Consider the following 18,630-nt stretch of genomic DNA (forward strand, 5'->3'; position numbering starts at 1 on the left):
CATGCAGATTAAATCCTCCCGGCCCTTCAGTGCATGGAAGTGTAGAATCTGCCATTGCCTCCCTTGTTGCTGGTCAGAAGTTTGTAGCCCTCTTGGGCCTCATAAACATGAAATTTCCTCAGCCCAAAGCTGCTGAAAAAGCACTGAGTTGTCTAGCACCTCTACAGCTCCTCAGCACCCTGGTCCTCCGTGCTGCACCAGGGCTGACGTGCATGCTGCAGCCCATTCACACAGGAGCGCCTAGGAAATCCCTGCCCAGCCAGGTCCTGCTGAAATCAGCAGCACTCCTTGTGTAGTGCAGGCTGTACCTGCACAGTGATAGCAGTGCCTCGGGGAGGTGGGAGCTCAGTGCATCCCTGCAGGATTTGCACGCTGGGGGAGGCAGGGCGCGGCAGTTGGGGTGCGGAGGGACCGTGTGCATTAGCAGTTTTATGGCCTGCACTGTAAGTGGCTGGAGAGCTTTTGTACAGCTGTAAAGCATGTATAAAACATGTCTCAAATGTATTTTCATAGCTTCATAAAGTGTAGTTCATTTATGTAGGTACTTTTTATTGTAATCCTTTATCTTCAACATGGAACTGTTTCCTGGTACCATTTCTATTTTTTTCTTCTCTTTCTGTACAAAATGGGGTAAAGAAGAGAAAAGAAAAACTGCACTTTTGTTACATGCATCAGGAGAGTCCTTAAGTACAGTAATAGTGCCCTGAACTTGTATTTTTGTATTTCTAACCTCGGAATGCAGGCCTAGCAACTAAAAAGCCAAAATAACATTAATTATGACTGTTCTTCGCTGTGGTTTTTGGAGTATAAGTTTGGAACAGATGTTTGAGGGGAGAGGAGGGAGGGGAGGAAGGATGGATTGTTTCTTTTTCTCAGCCCCAACTGGTTTTAATTCTTTTTTGAACATTTTGAGAATATCTTTAAACATTTGCCAGAGTTCAATTAACATCCTGTGACTAAAGGTGGAAAATGTCCTACTTTGTTTTTCTTCAAACATATACCTGCTCTTGCTTCTCATGCCAAAGCCAGAAAAAGAAAGGATTCCAGCTGGCATAGGTTTTATTACTGTTACATTACTTTGCAGGTTAAGCCTCAAATTGGGAGGGGTCTGCTGGATTGATTTATTTATTTACTTTTTTATTTTCATTATTTTTAAAAAGTGCCATGTAAAACACTGCCATTTAATTACAGGAAGGTTATGTTCTTTTTTGGTGAGTGTTTAACAGCTTATTCTTGTTTACATGAAGTTGTAGAAATCTAGTTTTTAAATATGTTTAAAGTAGAGATTGTGTTCTTGGGTTTATCATGTTTTTCCTGTACTGTGTATAAACACAAGATTGTACATTATTGAAAGCCTTTTTTTGTGGAAAACGGGATTGGGGGAAAAAGTTTATATAAGAATGCAAAAATAACTTCCAGAGACTATTGGCGCAGTGTGACCATAAAACCTCAACAGCACATTGTGCAGTGACATTATAACAATTTGCTTTAGCACCTCTGCAGCATTCTCAGAAAGCCTTGCTCTACAAAACACATGCCGTGGTATCAGTTGACCATTTTTTTCCAGAATCACTTCTTTACATGCATGTTTTTGTGATTAGTTGCTGTTCCACAAGTAATTGGAAGTGGTGGATTTTTTTAATTTATTTATCTTATTGCATGTTTGTTTTGTTTGCATTTATACATTCAATAACTTGTAACATGTCTGCTTATATAGGTGTGCAAGTGGATTTATAAGCTTTGGATTAGGATTTACAGTGCTTTAGTTTTAAAGACTGTTCTTTGCTATACCAGTATCAAGATACAGATATATCAAGAAAGAAAATGGCACACAGTTGCTCCTAAGGCCAGATAGAATCCAGCTGCTCCACCAACCCCAGTATTGGCTCTGGAGGACTTTTTTTTTTTTTAACCTGAGTATGTTAGCTCTGTTTCTCTAGTAGCCCAAAATGGAAAGCAGATCTCATGTGCAAATAGTTCTCCATTTTGCTGACAGTGAAAAATAATATATAGCACTAATGTCACTAATAGCACTTTAAATACAAAACTTTTGTTTATTTTGTATCTTTATCATTTTAGCTTAACCTCCAACATTTTAGGGTGATTTCCCATATAGCCAAAATCACTATATACCAAAATACAAAGTATTCAGATGTATGTTTTACCTGTAGGGGTGTTTGCATGCTTTCCAAAGTGAATCCAAACCTTGTAATGGGATGTATTTTCAGTCACTTAAAATTCATCTTGAGCTTACACTGAGAGCACTGAAATAAAAACTGCAGTTGTTGTGAAATGCTGGAATTGACCTATCTACCATGTAATTTAAAACATCTGGGTGCTGGATGTTTAGCTATGTGTGGGTTCATCCTGTTTGAAGTACCACCCTCCAAAATAGCTGCAGGAAGGATCTCTCAGACTGTCTCTGTGACTGTGCAAGTTACAGTTGCCATTTGACTGGGAGAGGGGAGAGGATGTCCAGAAACACCTACCCTTAACCTTAGATGCTTCGATGTTCCCTCCTTTGGTATAGCAGTGGAGGTCTGAAAGTGTGGTCTGAAAGCTACTCTTCAAATGATGCAAACAATCACAGAAAAGTTTTTGTGGGGGATTTTTTGCCTAACTTATTTTCTCTAGTGCTTTCAAGTGCCTTGAGCCTAAAAATAATGATAAAAAAAACTTACTCTTCTTTGTATTTGAATCCATGTTCACCTCATTACGTGAGGTGAACATTTTTTAAATTCTCTTGGTGCTTATTCATTAGCTAAGCCTCGCTTCAGCCAGAGACAATAGAAAATTAGTTCTTCTGGACAGTAATACATCCTAACAGCTCATTATTTAGAGCTTGATACTTGATCTGAGCTAGGAGAGGACTGGAAAAGAGAAAAGGAAGGGTGGTTTCTCCAGAAGACATTGTTCTGGCCAAATCCTGCTCTGACTAGTGTCATGGGAAGAGGAGGATGCTGGCAGCAGCAGCCACAGCCCGCAGAGCCTGCGGGACGTGCTGCGCAGGGCCGGCAGCGGCCAGCGGGACAGCCCTGCGCCCCCACCCCGCCTGGCACAGGGCCAAGGCAGTGGCAAGTCCTAATTGCTATTTTCATGGCTCTGTTGTGATCATGGAGAGGGATGGAGGCCTCTGTCAGCCCTGGCAAGTGCCTATTTGACAAACCATAGCCATCTCAATCAGCTCCCACCAGTGACAGCAAAGTTCCGAGTATGCAGTTGGCTTTGAGAACAGAATTGCCTCTCCTCGCCCAGAAATCAGGATCAGGAATATTTACTGGGAGAAAGAGCAAAAACTCAACTGCATATGCTCATACCCATGTGCTGGAGAAAGGCTCTGACCTTCCCTGAGGTGAACCTTGTGCTTGTTGTATTTAGGTGCTTAATCCAAACACTGGAATGGCACTTGCTATCTAAAATGCCAGTGTCTGTAGCACTGCACAGTCCTCTGTTAAACCTCTCTGGGTTTTCTTCAGTTGTGTCTACATCATCTTTGCAGACATGAATGGTAAAAGTATTTTTGAAAATGTGAGAAATTAATCTCAGTGGACTTTTTACAAAGGTTGAAAACCGCTTTCTGTCCTCGGAGTCTCCTCTCTCCACCCACCAAAACAAGCAAGCAAGCAAGCAAGCAAAGACCCTGGCTTAGTGTGTCTGGATGGTTCAGTGTCTGACATTTGTTGCTGGAGTTTGCAGAGCCAGTGCACTGTGCCACCCGTACCAGCTCTCAGCTGACAGAGTCCTGCTACAGTTTCTTGACTAAAGACTTCCATGGCTGCTGTTATTTCACTGTTTTCTATTTCATTGCCCCGAGCATTTATTTCCTGTTCTTTATGTGAAGGAAGAATATTTCATTTTTAATGACTTGATATGTCTTTAGATCAGCAATGAGTATCAGCTGTAGGAACATTGTCCCTGCTATGCACATCCATGGGCACAGAGGGAAGAAATCTGACAAATCCATAAATGTGCTTTAGTGTTAACCCAAAATTCACATAATATTAATAATTCACTTTTTTTTATCAAGCAAACTGTCACAGTATATGGGAAAGCAAAGTTCTCAACATAAGAAGTGCTCTCATAAAACTGTTTCTATGAAATACAAACTGCAAGTCTCACACGGGACAAAGTGTGAAGCTGAATTTTTATGAGAAATCCTTGGAATTACCATGAACTTTCAGTGACACTAGCAATGTTGGTTCCCACTGCAGTAAGCTATTTGCTCATAGTTATTCATTGTATACTTAAATGTATGCTTTCTGGTCACAAAAATAATTGGCAAGGATGTTTTGGGTTTGCTTTTCTTCATGGGAGGAGAAAGGAAGAACTCATAATGTTCTTGATCAGAGGTCAAGATAGATCCTACTCATTAAAATGGCACACACATCTTGTGCTGGTTTAAATCAGCTTTGTCTTTTTTATATTTAAAGGCACAGCAGAGAAGTCTTTAGATTTGAAAAGCGATGTAGTGACAAATGCTGTGCACCTGCTCAAACCAAGATTCATTTAAAGTTCAGGGGAAAATCCTCTGTAAATCTCATGACACAATGAATTCACTCATGCAAAAGGCAGAATCTGTCTTAGCTACAGTGGTGTGAATTCAGAATAAACCCCAGAAATATAAAAGATAAGGCCCCGGATTTTCAGCCACGTAGCTGGGATGTTATCTGTTCCAGAATGTCAAATGAATTAGCTCTCTGCAAACCATTTCTGAGCTCTTTAAAATACTGACTTCATCTACTGGAAAACGAAAAAGTAGTAGATGGGCATTGAAGAGGTGAGATCTTTGCTGTAGGATTAAGCGACATTCTCACTGATTTTGATGGGAAAACTGACTGGCAGCAGAGGTGTAGACCAAGTCTTTAGGGTCAGTTTTGCTTTTGTTAAACTACAAAGGCTTCTCACCCTGCAGGCAGTAATCATAATCCCTTTTTGTGCATGTCTTTACTTTTGGCTGTGATATAGACAGCTTTCTTATGTATGATGGGTTGTTTAAATGCAGTGTGAAAATTACAAGAGAAGTAGCTTGCTGGAGCTCTTTGTGACCCAGTATATTTTGTGGCTTCTCATAACAGGTAATTTTATGTGCTATCTGGGTCCAATATGGCATGCTCTGTGAGTTGTACCTAGTGGAATCCACCTCCCCTTTGAGGAGCAGTGGCATTGTCTCAGCATGGAAAATTGCAGGGGGGAAAAAAGGCTGAGCTAGCATTCTTTCCTTGCCTTTGTTTTGTTTCATTTTTTGATCTGCTGGGGGCAGCACAGATGATGTGAGTCTTTTGGCAAGGTCACTAGAATGAGGAGTAGGAAAATGGCTCTGTGGGCCAGGTCTGAGAGAATATTGCATGCAAGGGCGGGTGCAATATTAAGAAGATGTTACTGAATTATTTGGATAATAAAGCAGTGGTTTAGGTTAGGCCAAGGTAGAACTGTGTAGGGTCTCTGAATGAAAGCCAGATGATGAAACTGGATATTATGTTAAAGAGCAATGAGCTAGCAAGAAGCCTCAGAAAAAGCATTGCCAGAGCAGGGAGGGTTTTTTGGTTTTTTCTTTTTTTTGCTATGGTAGAGCTAGTATTTTGTTATGGTAATAATAATGTATAGTTGTACGGTCCCTTGCTGAAAGCATGTGCTCATCTATCAGCCAGAAGTTTAGATGCTTTGTTGTAGAGAACTGTGTGTTGTTGAGTTTTGGGGGAGGTTGTTTTGCTATTCAGACTTCTGAAGCCTAGTTCTGATACTTTTCAGTGGGAGGAACATTCAGTCTGCTTTCCAAGCATGAGGAGGGAGGGTAAAGCCATTGGCCCACATGCTACAGGAATGGCTCAGCTCAGTGCCCTAAGGGCAGGGTGCCCCAGCAGAGCATCCTGTTTTCCATGAGCATGGCAGCATCCAAGCAGAGCTCAGTGAGGCAGCTCTCTGGGGCCTCTCTGAAGAGTTACTGCAAACGCTGCCCAAGTCATGCTATTGTTACACCCTGGAGCAGGCCATAGGTTAGATGCGAAGGCACTTAGTTTCTTCTTTTTTTTTTTTCCCCTTTAAAAAAAGTAAATATTTACAGATATAATTGTGAAACACCAACCAAGTTAAAAAAAAAAAAAAAAGCAAGCAATTAACTAACTCTGTCTTGATCAAAGTGCGCTGCTGCGCACTTCCCCTCGGCGCACTGCTGGTTCCTGGGAACGCTGCCCAAGAGCTGGGGCAGCGCTGGCTCGGGTTGCAGTTTGTACACCTGACGTGGAGCCCAGCGCCTCCTGCTCCGCCTGGGAACGGCCTCGCAAAGCCACCGTGCTCAGCCCTGCGCCACTTAATTAAAATACCTCATCCAGGGGCTGTTTATAATGGCAGCGCCAACCTGTGCGTTGTGCTTTTTGTTTTTCCTCTTGTTTTATATCCCCCCTCTCTGATGTGTTGCACACAGTCGGTGAGGCACCACATGGATTGCTGCTCTTAGACACTGACAACTGAGGAAATTAAATTCTGAGGCAGAATCGGTTAAAAGCATGACTAAATCAGTGTTATTTTTCTATAACAACTGAAACAACATCATTATTTTAAGGTTGAATTTTTATTGCTGATTAATTTTTTCAAGGCAGTAATTTTTTTTGCATTTTCCTTATACCAAGATCGTTTTAAATACATTTTGGGATTTCTAATTTTTATTTTTTTAACAGAGTGGAAGTGGTTGAGTTCAGTGCGACACTGTTAGATAAAAGCAGTGACAGACTGCAGTTCCAGCTTCATATGAAGTCACACGGCACCATTAGTATTACTGTTTTGTTCAAGAAGAAATACATATTTTTATGGTCATTCATATGAAAAATCTCATTGTGTTTGTAAAATCTGTAGTGACATCTGAATTTAAAAATTTAAGATAATGGAGCATTTGCTTATACTGGTTAAAGAACTGCTTTGAGTGCACTAGAGCAAATCTTTCATTTTTGTTCAGGTAAGCCAGTGAAAAGAAAACCATAAGGATGGTGTGATCTCACACATACTTACACACCCAGTTTGGACTCCTCTGTCTCTCTCTTTCACTGAATCTACCTTTGACTGTAATACAGGCAAACATTTTTACAGAATTAGATCTTACTGTACAAAATTACTAGAAGAATTAAAAAGGCACCCCTTCATCCTTTTAGGAAAACCTAAGGAAATGCAAAATAGTACTGGCTGTAGCTTCTCCCCACTGTTCTGTGTATCTCTTATTTTATACATTGTATTGCATATGGAGTTCTAAAGAGCCCTGATTGTTGCTTTATGAATGCATACTCCTTATCATCACTAAAAGGAATGGTGTCCCTAAGAGATGTTGTACAGTTTTAAATGAGGTTTTCTTCAGGAGGACAAAATCCTGTCTGGGTGGAAATCACCCACTCTTAAGGGGGCACACAGGGAGGGTAATTATAAAGACATAAATTGTTGGTATCAGTGTTTAGAATGGTATGTTTTGTCATCCTAGTAGTGCATATGTGTGTTTACAATAGGGTTTTCTGTTTCATTTGCTTTAAAAAAACCCCACTGAGCTAAAAGGTTTGAAAGGAACAGCTTGAGGAATTTTTTCCATCAAGATACAATCAAGGGCAGGAAATCGTAGAAGCAGAGTTGTGGTTTTGCCTCCATTTTTTTATTAGTTAATTAAACTATAACAACTCTTAACTTCATTTTAGGTTAACTGTTCCTAGAGTTCAGAAATATTTTAAGAGGTCAATAATGCTTTCTTTGGCTCGCACTCATTCCGAGTGGGATGAGGAGCCGCGCTCAGCAGGGCAGAGTTTTCCAGATGTGCTGCAGGGCCTGTGCGTGCGCTCATGTCGACGGCTGTCGCTGGTGGGAAACCATCCCTCTTTCCTCATCTGCGCACCAGCCCGGACAGATGGGAGCCACGGGCTAGAAACGTGGACAGCCTGACATCTGTCCTGACCAAAGCTCAGGAGCCCTGGGTGCTGGCAGCTACCAGTTGCCACGTGGTGCTACTCAGTGCCGAGTCTGACTGGGAATGCTGGGGAAGGGGGAGTCCAAAGAGGCAGTAAGTATGGAGTTTCAGCAGAAGCAGAAACACCCCTATACACCCACTGTACTTGGCAGTATGGGTTTTCCCTGTGAATTCAGAATGTTTTAAAGTGCAATGAGGCATCTGTCTGCATTTTCTCCTCGGCGGGTAGAGCTGCTCAGAGCTGTGCACGGAAAGGGCACATGAGGGAAGAGCCATGCAAGTGTCACATAACTGTCTTTAATAGCGGGAGCTATTCCAGCACTTGGAGCCAAATTGTCTTTCAACAGAAAGGATAAAATTCAGCAGAGCTGGGAAAGGGAAAGAAGAAAGGGGAGGGGAAACACAGCACCACCTCCTGCTGACACCACAGAAGTTTCCCTCAGCTTTCCCTCTCTCCCTCTGTGCATATATTTTCTTTTTAATCAGCTGCGGCTCTTCCCTCCCCTGCTTTTCTTTTTTCAAGTGTATTTTTACAGTTGGAATTCTGCTTTTTTAATTTCTCTTGTTTCACATTTAACTTCTTCAGAGGATTTCATTAATAGTTATTGCAATTAAAAATAATAAATAAACTCAGCACCAGCTGCTCAGATGGCTGTCTTAGCATATCTGGAACATAATGCGGTCTGTTCAGGGCAGCCACACAATGCAATTTATACCCACACCTGAGGGAATGAATTTCACAACTATAATTGCTACAATATAATTCTTATTAATGTTGTGCTATAATTCCTATTAATTCCAAAGGGCTAGTAAATGCATTAGGACTTGTCAACATATTATTTTACACTGTTTATGATCTGTAGAATTACACTCTTCAGTATTGTATTGCATAAAGAAATGCCTTAAAATTAGCTTTAATTGGAAGAGGGGAGGGAGCACATTTTCTGTTAGGGCTCTGGGAAAGATTCAAGGATCCTGGTGTTTGAGAAGCAATGAAACTGCATTTTAAAATCAGTCCTTTGAACTTTCTGTGCCATGCAGTTAACAATTTATGAAGATATATTAATAATGCCTGTCCTGGTTATTAGAAAAAGAACCACTGGTGTCTTTATGAAGGAATAAATAACTACAAGAAAGATACGGTTATAAAATTTAAAATAACTGTCTTCCAGAAAAGACAAAAGTGGGGAAATTGCAAGTCATTGTAGCTGATGTAATAAATGCAGAATGGGTTATCTTGCTGTGCTCTTATTTATTCTTGTTTTATCTGACTGCCCTGCTTTTCTAGGTAGTGAATATGATGAAGAGGAAGTAGACTATGAAGAATCAGACAGTGATGAGTCCTGGACTACAGAAAGTGCTATCAGCTCTGAAGCTATCCTTAGTTCAATGTGCATGAATGGAGGGGACGAGAAACCTTTTGCCTGTCCTGTTCCTGGATGTAAAAAAAGATATAAGGTAAGTAGTAGTGCAGACCTACCTCGTTTCCTGCTGGTGTAGGTGGCGGGCAAAGCCTCTAAAATCAGTTTGCACTCTTCTCATTTAATAGATTTTCACAATTGTTTTTATGATATTTTAGCAGATTTTATTCACTAGTTTCCTCTCAAGCACAGCCAAGTTTATCAGTTTTACAAGGGATGTCTGTCTGTCAAGAGAGATTACATATAGCAACTCTTTTGCTTTACACGAGCAAAAGCTTTCAACGAGCTTTCTGTTATTTAGACAAATTAATTGCAGAATGCAGGAGGTACTACAAGCAAAATAATCTCTTGGGTCCTTTTCAGAATCATGAATCAAAAAGCTTCTGTCCATCTGTGCCAGGAACAATTCCTGCTGCTTAACTACTAGAGATACTGCCTCCTCTTTAGTGAGACAGTGCCCAGGGTGCATTTTCTGTTAAAGATGATGTGTGGAATGTGGTGGTTAACATCATGCAAGTGTGAATTCACCTTGGGAAGGCAGAGTCTTGCAGAAATTCTGGCATCATTCTGTCCTGGGTCCAAGTTCCCATGACACATCTACACAGCCATCAGTGACCCCACATGCAGGGCTTGCATCCCTTTGTGTGACACCCTGGGAAACAATTCCCTGATGCCCCCACTCCGCCCTGTTCTTTAATTGCTCTCCATCATGATAAATTTTTTGTCTTTTTTATGTGAGTGAAGCAATTCTAAACTGGAACCTTGAGCTGGCCAATGTAGAACATGCCAGGATGTTACAGGAGTGTTGCTTCGCATGCATCAGTGCAGAGACAGATGAAATTATGTGGAACATCTTGCACTTCAGTATGGCATTCTCTAACTACTGACATAATGGAAGTAGTGGGTTAGCACACTTCCTCTAAGTAGTTTTCTAAAGTTTTTGCATGAACTGCTGGAAAATCCAACCACTGAAACACCCTAGAAAAACCATGGTGGCTGGGTTGGTTGTATTTTATGGCTTTTCCTTTAAATGACTGACAAGTAGGGACTTAAAAGAGAGCAGAATTATGAAATAGAAATAGAGGAAGGCTAATAGCATTTGAGATAAAACAGTTGTGGCAAGAATGGAAAACCTGTGCATGAGACCATGTAGTGGATGAAAGCCTGTTTCAGTGATGCTGCAGCAGCTCCCACAGCAGCAAATCACAAGACTCAGGTTCCTGTACAGACCACTTAACCCTGACAACACTATTTCATAAAACATGGAAAAGAAAGCAATGTGCTCGTTTCTTAGGGACATACAAGTCTTTTTGCTGAGATTATCCTGAACTATATAGTATTTATTCTCCAGTTACAGGAAAAACTGAACACCATCTTCAGGGTCAGGGCAGAGGGAAAGATGATTTTGGACTACTTGCAAGTATTACTTTGCAGATAAACTCACATTATTGACGATCAGTACTTCCCTTGCGTGTGGTAGGAGCTGTGCCAGACAGAGGGTATGGTATAAAAAGCTAAATCCCCTAGCTCAGGAAGCAAACAAGCCATGGTGATTGTTAGAAGCCATGTGCCCAGAGGGCATCTATGCATTGCAGAAAACATTCGCTTAATGGCAAAGTCTGGAAGGAGAACCCTGTAATTTGCTATATCCTGTCTGTTCTCTGTTTGACTGCCAGCCCTCTGTCTTTTTATTGCCCAAATGAGCAAGCTGTTTGTGCCTGCTTCTGCTATCTCACTACCTTCATCTCCAATGCATGAGGACTGTCCATAAGGGATGTCTTGTACACCATTAATGGCAGACCAGCCGGGCAGGGGAACAAATTAATGACCCTAAGAGGGGCTGACAGGGAACAGCAGTAAATAAAAAGTACCGTATTCTTGTAAGAGACTCACCTCTGTTTAGTCCTGATAGAAAAGCACATTTCCTTAAACTCTGCCTCACCTCATTTCTCTTTTCTGTGGGCTCTGTTTCCTCCCTTTTTTATTTTCAGCCTATGTTTTTTCTTTTTGCATTTTTATCTTTGTTTCCTTCCTTTTAGCTTTGTGTCAGCTGTGTTTCTTGTTTCCTCTTTATCTTCCTTCTGCTTAACCCGCTTGTCTGACGGAGTCTGGGTAGGGAGTCCTGGGATCAAAGCACTGGGATTTTCTGGTGGGTACTGGATAATCACAGTCAGGACTGTAAAACAATTATAGTGCTCCAAACAGGAACACAGACATGCACATACAGTAATTGCCAGGCTCACTTTACAGCTGAGAAAGGATGCATTCCTTTAGGGAGCAAGGAGGAAAGAAGGATATACACATTTTTCTTTTGTCTGGCCTTAGGTGACGTAAGTTTGAGAAGTAGAATGGTATTTTTAGAGATTTTATTTGTATTTCAGTACTGCTTAAAGGACCCAGTAGGGATGGGGCACCTTTTTACAAACAATGTTCAAGGATAAGAGATGGCCTCTGCACTGAAAAGTCATTATGGAAAGGTAAATAAGACAAGAATGAGTACAACAAATACTCCAAAGGAACGGGCTGGGGCGGACAATGGAAACTGTAAGGAGAACATGTTTATACACAAGCCCAGATGTGTATCAGAAGCCCCCGCTGGCCTCCTGCCCAGCTGCTGTCTCCTGGCGCTTTCCCATAGGCAGTGCAAATAGTAATAAAGATTTCGTTGTTCTTCAGGAACTTTATTTTTTTAAATATTTTGCTTATAACATGTATTGGTACTCTATATAGTGTGGCAGAGATTTTTTTGAGAAGCACAGATCCTGGGAGAAATATTTTTCTTTAAATTACATCTGGGATAGTCAGAAACATCTAAATAAACCTGAAATACACTGACTTCTAGACGCTTTAAACACAAGTCTTTGAACTAATTTCTGAAGCTTGCTTTCTTCTCTAATTATGCTTATTGAGGTAGAGAAAAAGATATAATTACTTTATAGTTTTCCATTTATGGATTTTTTTCTTCTTATGATTCATCTTTGATGCCTGAAATTTGATTTTTAGAAAATCATCTGTGTGATTCCAAGGAACCCAAAGGTATAATCCTTGTTTCTGTGGAGTTCACCCTCACCAGACTTTGGATTCACATCCAAATTTAGATGCCCTGTCCAAAAGTGTATGGATATTGAGTAGTTAATGTGCTTTACAAAATACCTCCTTGTAGGAGCTAAAATGTGGATTTATGAAGGTGTTGATTAGTTTTTCTTTTATTCAGTACCCCTGAGTGGTCTCTAGCTCTGGAGAAGGACTTTGAAAATGTGTTTAAGATATAGATAAACTTACTCAGGCAACATCCAAAGCGCAAATTAAATTTGAGACATAGTAGATAAAACCCCACAAATAATGCATATATGCTAGAATAGAGAAAACCCTGGAGTATTTGTCCTAAATTTTCTAGTTTGTGCAAAATTAGTAATAAAATCAATAATAGATTTCAGTGCATACAGAATGTAGCTTATATCCATTACTTTCCTTGGCCAAGAGGAGAAGCGATACCTTCCCAGGCTGCTGAGGCACTGGGCTTGTCTGACTGGCAGGTGAAAGGACGGGGCTCCTGTCAGGTGGCACAAACCCCCAAGAAGGCTGACCTATGTATGGTGAAACTCAGCAGAGTTTAGGGAAGGAAAATATTGAAGTGAGAGGGAAACAAGGGAATTTACTTGAAAGAAAGGAGCAAGCCAGAGCTTGGAGGTTGCACAGAGGAACTCGACACACAAAGAAAACTTTGGGATGAAGAGCCAAGAGTACAAAAATATGTATGAATGTCCAAGGCTGAAACAAGAAATCTCTCAAATCATCCTTTTGAGATGTCTTTTCCTACTTGAAGTGGGGCTGGCAAGTTCTTTGCAGTGTAGTGCCTTTGTGAATCCTGCTGTGCAAAAGGGGCCCTGCCCAACAAGAGACTTTGTGTCTTTGCAAACCAGGTAGTGCCAGTCTAAACTTCTCTATCGCCTCCAGATCTGGTCCCAGGTTAATAATTGTTTCCTCCTGTTCAAGATTTTTAGAGTATCCTTCTCTATAGCCATCTTCTTCCTCAATCACCTGTGAGAGTAAATAGTGAGCAACCTAAGTAACTAGAGCAATAAAAATGATGTATGAGTTTGGCCGTGGCTTTTGCTACACCTCAGCAAACTCAGCCCAGACGTACAACAAAGTGTTTACATTGCAGCAGTGGAAAAAGTGCCGAAGACTGTAATTCTGACAACAGTTTCCTTTTAGACAGAACTACAGGTCAAATTTCACACTACACAAATTTCACGTTGCACAAGCTCCTTATGCTCTGCGTGGTTACTGTTTTTCAAACCTTCCATGATCCAGTTCATCCCTTTAGGTTTCTGCTTTAGCATCTCCTTAAATTTTTCTGCCTGAAAATACTTTCTCCCCCTTCACCAAGGAATGGGTGTACTGGGGCTGATGGATCTTTAAAAAACCTGGATCAGGAGAAGAGTACCATTGGCATGGAATAGTAAGGGTATTTGTGATTGCAGATTTACGGCATCTGTAGCAATAGTAGTTCAAAAGTATCTAGAAGAGATTTCTTAGAAAAATTAAAAGTTAAAACAGGAACAGGTTTTTGTTAGGAAAATATTATTATAGGTAGTAGGGCTTGTTTTAAAAATTTCATTGCAGTAGGAAAAGTTTAGCAGGTCACCCCCAGATTTTCTCCTCTTTTAAAGGCCATAGGTCCTTAAAGGAACACAGATGATGACAGATGCCTTATGAAGTCCTCCTGCCACCCAGTGACAATCCTGGCCCCCTCACCCCAATGGCCCTGTGGGTGCTAGAGGTTGAAACTATGTGCAAGATGATCCAAAAGCTGCCCCAGGATCTCAGATGACTTGCAGGGAATTCACTTGACTGCTCTTGAGGCTGATGTGTAGCTTTGATGTGCTCTCGCAGTTGTGGTGCTACAGCTTTCTGCCTCCTCTGAGTGCTCTGCACCCAGACAGACCTTGCCCTGATGGCTCGTGTTCCTGTGTCTGGTTAGTGTTGGAGATAGGGGATTCCCAGCTCCCACATCTCAGGAGACAGCTGTGCAGGGGTTGTCCAGAATTTTTAAGGGTGTAAAGGACAATTCAGAGGCTGGATTTGCAACTTCAGGTGAGGATTCACTGCCTGGATATTCTGAAGAAGAGCAGCATGAATCTATGGGAGGAGCAGTTGCTTGCAGTCTTGCACCTCTTTTCCAGGGTGGATATTTGAGACAGTTTTTCTCTAAGTTCTAAGCTGGAGCTTCCACTTACTGTAAGCTGCACATTGATAAAACTTTGTTTAAAGAGCCAAGGGGACTTTCTGTTTTGTATAACACAAGGCAGTGGTTCGGCAAAGGCAAAATCCCTAAGATCTAATTTAGTGGGTATCTAGGCTGTTAGTTGATTTTAGCTTTTTAGCTTTTTCTTTTCTATTTCTTTTTAATCTTTAAAAAAATACTGATTTACGTGTCTGGAATCTTTAGAGAGAACACAGGAGGGCCTTGGAACTGTCTCTTTTTGTCACAAATGCTATCTTCTTCAGTTTCATCATAGGAGAAGCTCAAATGAAAACAGTATGCTTTTGCTTATTCACCCAAAAATCCAAGCTCTTTTAGTGGGCAGATGAGAGAACCCAGTATACTCCACAGAACAGTATCATAACAGGTTCTTCCATTTTTGCCAGAAATACGTGAAAAGGAAGACAGGGGTATTACTTTGATTTTTGTTTAGTAAGGTTTTTTGGTTGACATGGCAGAAGTGTGGCCTGTTTCCTGCCCTTGCAGTGTAACAGGGTGTGTGTTGTGTTGCTGTGTTTTGCACTAGCAGGGATAGGCTCTCCAGTTTTAGCTGTGGAGTATTCCCAAACAATAGCTATTTTGAAGACAGCTTCTCTGGATTATTTTTTAAGTCTCCTGTGTAACTTTTTTGAGTTAAGCATTCCCTGCAGTTATTTCTTTGGAGGCAATGTGTAAACGATCAGAATTTGCTGGATCTAAAAGACGTATCTAGAAACAATGACACAAAACAGAACAGACCCACCATGGGGGAATCTCAGCTCTTTAAAGAGGTGTGACCCGAGTTTTCATGCCAATTCTTTGTTTGCTTGTAAATGAACCTCTGAATAAGATTTGTCAGTGCTATATGAAAAAAGATGTCAGGACGCAAAGAGCAACCATGTGTTAGCCCATTAAATGGTGTTCTTTGGGAAGTGATGTATATTGGGAGATAAAAATCAGGATTAGCCAGGTAGATGAGTTCTGCAAACCACACAAATTCTTGTCCTTGTCCCACCTGGTACCTTGGGAGCACAGCCCATGTCCAATAGCCAGTGGGAGCTCCTGGCTCCTGGCAGTTACAGAATTTTGCTCATAACATTGATCCATTTTCAGGTTTTAACTGGAAGCAGAGCCCGTGCCAACTCACCTGAGCACTGACATTTTCCCTTCTCCCTCACAGAATGTGAACGGTATCAAGTACCACGCCAAGAACGGCCACAGAACACAAATCCGCGTACGCAAACCATTCAAATGTCGCTGTGGAAAGAGTTACAAGACAGCTCAGGGCCTGCGGCACCACACAATCAATTTCCATCCCCCCGTGTCTGCTGAGATCATCAGGAAGATGCAGCAATAACATGCTGGTCACAAATGTGCCAAGAAATCCTCACCAGCAGTTGCTGATTTTGAGAACAGCCACCTTTTTCAGGGGAAGCACTCAGCAACCCTTTAAAAAAATTAAATGCATGCTTTAAAATTTTCTGTAATTTTGGAATGATGTATCTTTGTAGAGTTAATGATTTTGTACATTTGCACATGTTATCATCTTACCCATTTTCATGACTTTGAGATAAGGTGCTATAAAAGCTATAGGTTCTTCAGAACATTTTTCTCCAAAAAAAACAAAAAAATAAGAACTAGGGGGACGTTGCTTATTTAGTTGTACTGACGTGTGGGACAGGAGCGCGAGGAGGAGAGCTTGGCACTGACATCCTTTCAAGATTGTAACGTGATGAAGACTTTCGATGCATCTGTCAATGTGTGTGCAAAACCAAAACAGTACCGCCCTCGTCAAACTATAGTTAACATGCCTTACATAACGGAGTTATCAGTGGAGTAGCAAGTCTTTTAGGTAATGGAAATATAAATAAGAAAGAATGTTTAACATAATATGCTAAAAATATTTTCATACTTAAATAACATACATAAAAAGGTGTGCTTGCTGTATTTTATATTATCTTGCAAATCTTTTTTTTCCTCCCTCTTGAAATGCTGAAAACCTTGCCATTCGAACTAGTAAAAAATCACTTTAGTGTTAGCAATTACATTTTTTTCTCTGTACAAGATGTCATATTATGTTCATGCCCATCAAACTTTTGAGGACCAATATCCCAGTCCAACTAAATATTTACCCCTGAACTATCTGTTAGAAAGACACTTGGAAATACTTAAGTGCAAATTTATGTGTGTGTGAGAAACAATTATCTTCATCTCAGATGAAGTTTTGAAGCACTTTGTAGTTCTCTATTGCCAACAGATTTAATGTTTTATGTGTTGCCAATTCTTGCAACTACTGTACGAGCATGTGCTGTGGTTGCAAATAAAAATGAGAAATTCAGCGCATGGTTTAAGGAGGTCCGTTAGTTGTGCTAAGGGAGTTCTAATGCCTCTCCCTCATGTTCATTGTGTTTTGAGATTTTCTTTGTGCATTTTTTGCTTCTCATTGTAGGTCACCACATTCCATTTGGAAGTGTCTGTTTAGCTTTACAATTAATTTTGCTGAAATATGACTTTTGAGCCTTATTGAAGATTAAGTGCTTCTTGCAGCAGGTGGTCAGAGACTGATTTAAAAGCCAACATGAGAGCGCTTCGTGTCTGGACCATACCTGAACATTTGTTGCTTGCCATCCTGCCTTGAGCATTCTTCTCACAAGTGCTATTCCTGGAGTTCAGTTGGCCAGGAGCAGAGGTGGGCACCCTCCACCAGCCCTAGCCTGAACACTCTTTTGCCTAGCAAGGGTGCAGGAGGAACTCCTAGTTTTAACACAGTCATCGCCTTGGCTTGGTTCCTGTTCTTTTAAGTGCAAAAGAAAGCTCACATAAAGGAGGAATGAGCTTTCCCTATTTTTTTTTTCCAAAGCTTTAAAGGAAAACTTTGTAAGGATGACAATTACCTTTTCTCCAGCAGAGTAAAAGTCTCATTAAAACACGTAAGAATCATCCTAATGAGTAAGTGTTTAGAACAGCCAAAGTGAAGCAAAACATCCCTCTCTCAGATGCCAGAGAGGTGACCGTGACAGCCGGGTTTAAAGGATGATCCAGACATGAGAGTTACTGGTACACACAAGGCCCCAAGTGGCCACTTCCCACCTTCTGCAGCTTTGGCAACAGATCTGGCCAACAAACACGTTTTGGCTCTGCTCCTAGTGCAAGAACTACAGGCTGGGCGAGTTCGTTCAACAGCTAAACAGTTGTAAAATGTCATTGTTGCATGTAAATTCCTTTCAACTATAAAACTGAAATTCCAGTTTCTATTTACCTATTCATTGTGACAGTATTATTAAACAGGTAAAGATGGGACTATTTTGTTATACTGTGTATAGTGAATGTATTGTACTGTGTCTGTGAAAAGTGTGCTTTAAATTATATTTTCATATGTTTTGTTGGGGACAAAGTACTTTAAGTTTGAAAGTGACAGAGGTTTGTTTTAGAACTGAAGGCAACTTAAAGAATTCCTGTCAGGAAAGCTGCTTATAAATGTAAATCAAATCACATTTAAAATAAACTGCCTCTGACCTAAAAAGACTGCTCTTTTCGCATTCCTAACCTAGAGTTAAGTTCTTGGGCTGTGTATAGTCTTTTATTTGTTTATTTTACTTTGGTATCATCAAATTCTTGGAGCCTGTTATAACTGTTTTCATCTGCTGTTGAGTTACAGTAAGAAAACCATGCTTTACCTCAGGCTAGCTCTTAGTATAGTTTAAATTCCCAGTTATAAAAATCTTTAGGCTGCAAATGGCACACAAGCACTGATGAGTTGCTGCTGCCCAGGACACTGCAATTCATCCACATCATGCAGTTTTTAGTTAAATCCTGCATTAACTGGATATTGCACATGTTCAGGAGGGAACTGCAGTCAACAGAGGCTACTCTAACCCTTAATCCCAGAGTCTCCCTCTCAAAGAACATAAACAGATGTGAGGAGCAGCCCTTTGTCATACAATGCTGAGTCATCATTTACTCCTAAGTGAAGTCTATACTCTGTTTAATTTCAAAATGAGCAGGAGGGAAAATAGACCATTGAC

The 18,630-nt window shown here is 40.8% G+C and overlaps 1 protein-coding gene across 6 annotated transcripts in view; it reads left to right on the forward strand.

Annotated features, from left to right (window-relative positions):
* The window catches only part of JAZF1 (JAZF zinc finger 1), a 187,074-nt gene extending 170,131 nt beyond the window's left edge, over positions 1-16,943 (forward strand). For all 6 annotated transcript variants that reach the window (XM_068208175.1, XM_068208225.1, XM_068208204.1 and 3 more), the window contains 2 exons: positions 9,225-9,394; positions 15,786-16,943. In XM_068208175.1, the coding sequence (XP_068064276.1) occupies positions 9,225-9,394; positions 15,786-15,962 (347 nt within the window). In that variant the 3' untranslated portion in view covers positions 15,963-16,943. The remainder of the gene's footprint in view (positions 1-9,224; positions 9,395-15,785) is intronic.
* The last annotated feature ends 1,687 nt before the right edge of the window (positions 16,944-18,630 follow it).

Source organism: Anomalospiza imberbis, chromosome 1 (assembly GCF_031753505.1).
Source record: "Anomalospiza imberbis isolate Cuckoo-Finch-1a 21T00152 chromosome 1, ASM3175350v1, whole genome shotgun sequence".
In the NCBI taxonomy this organism is placed as follows: Eukaryota; Metazoa; Chordata; class Aves; order Passeriformes; family Viduidae; genus Anomalospiza; species Anomalospiza imberbis.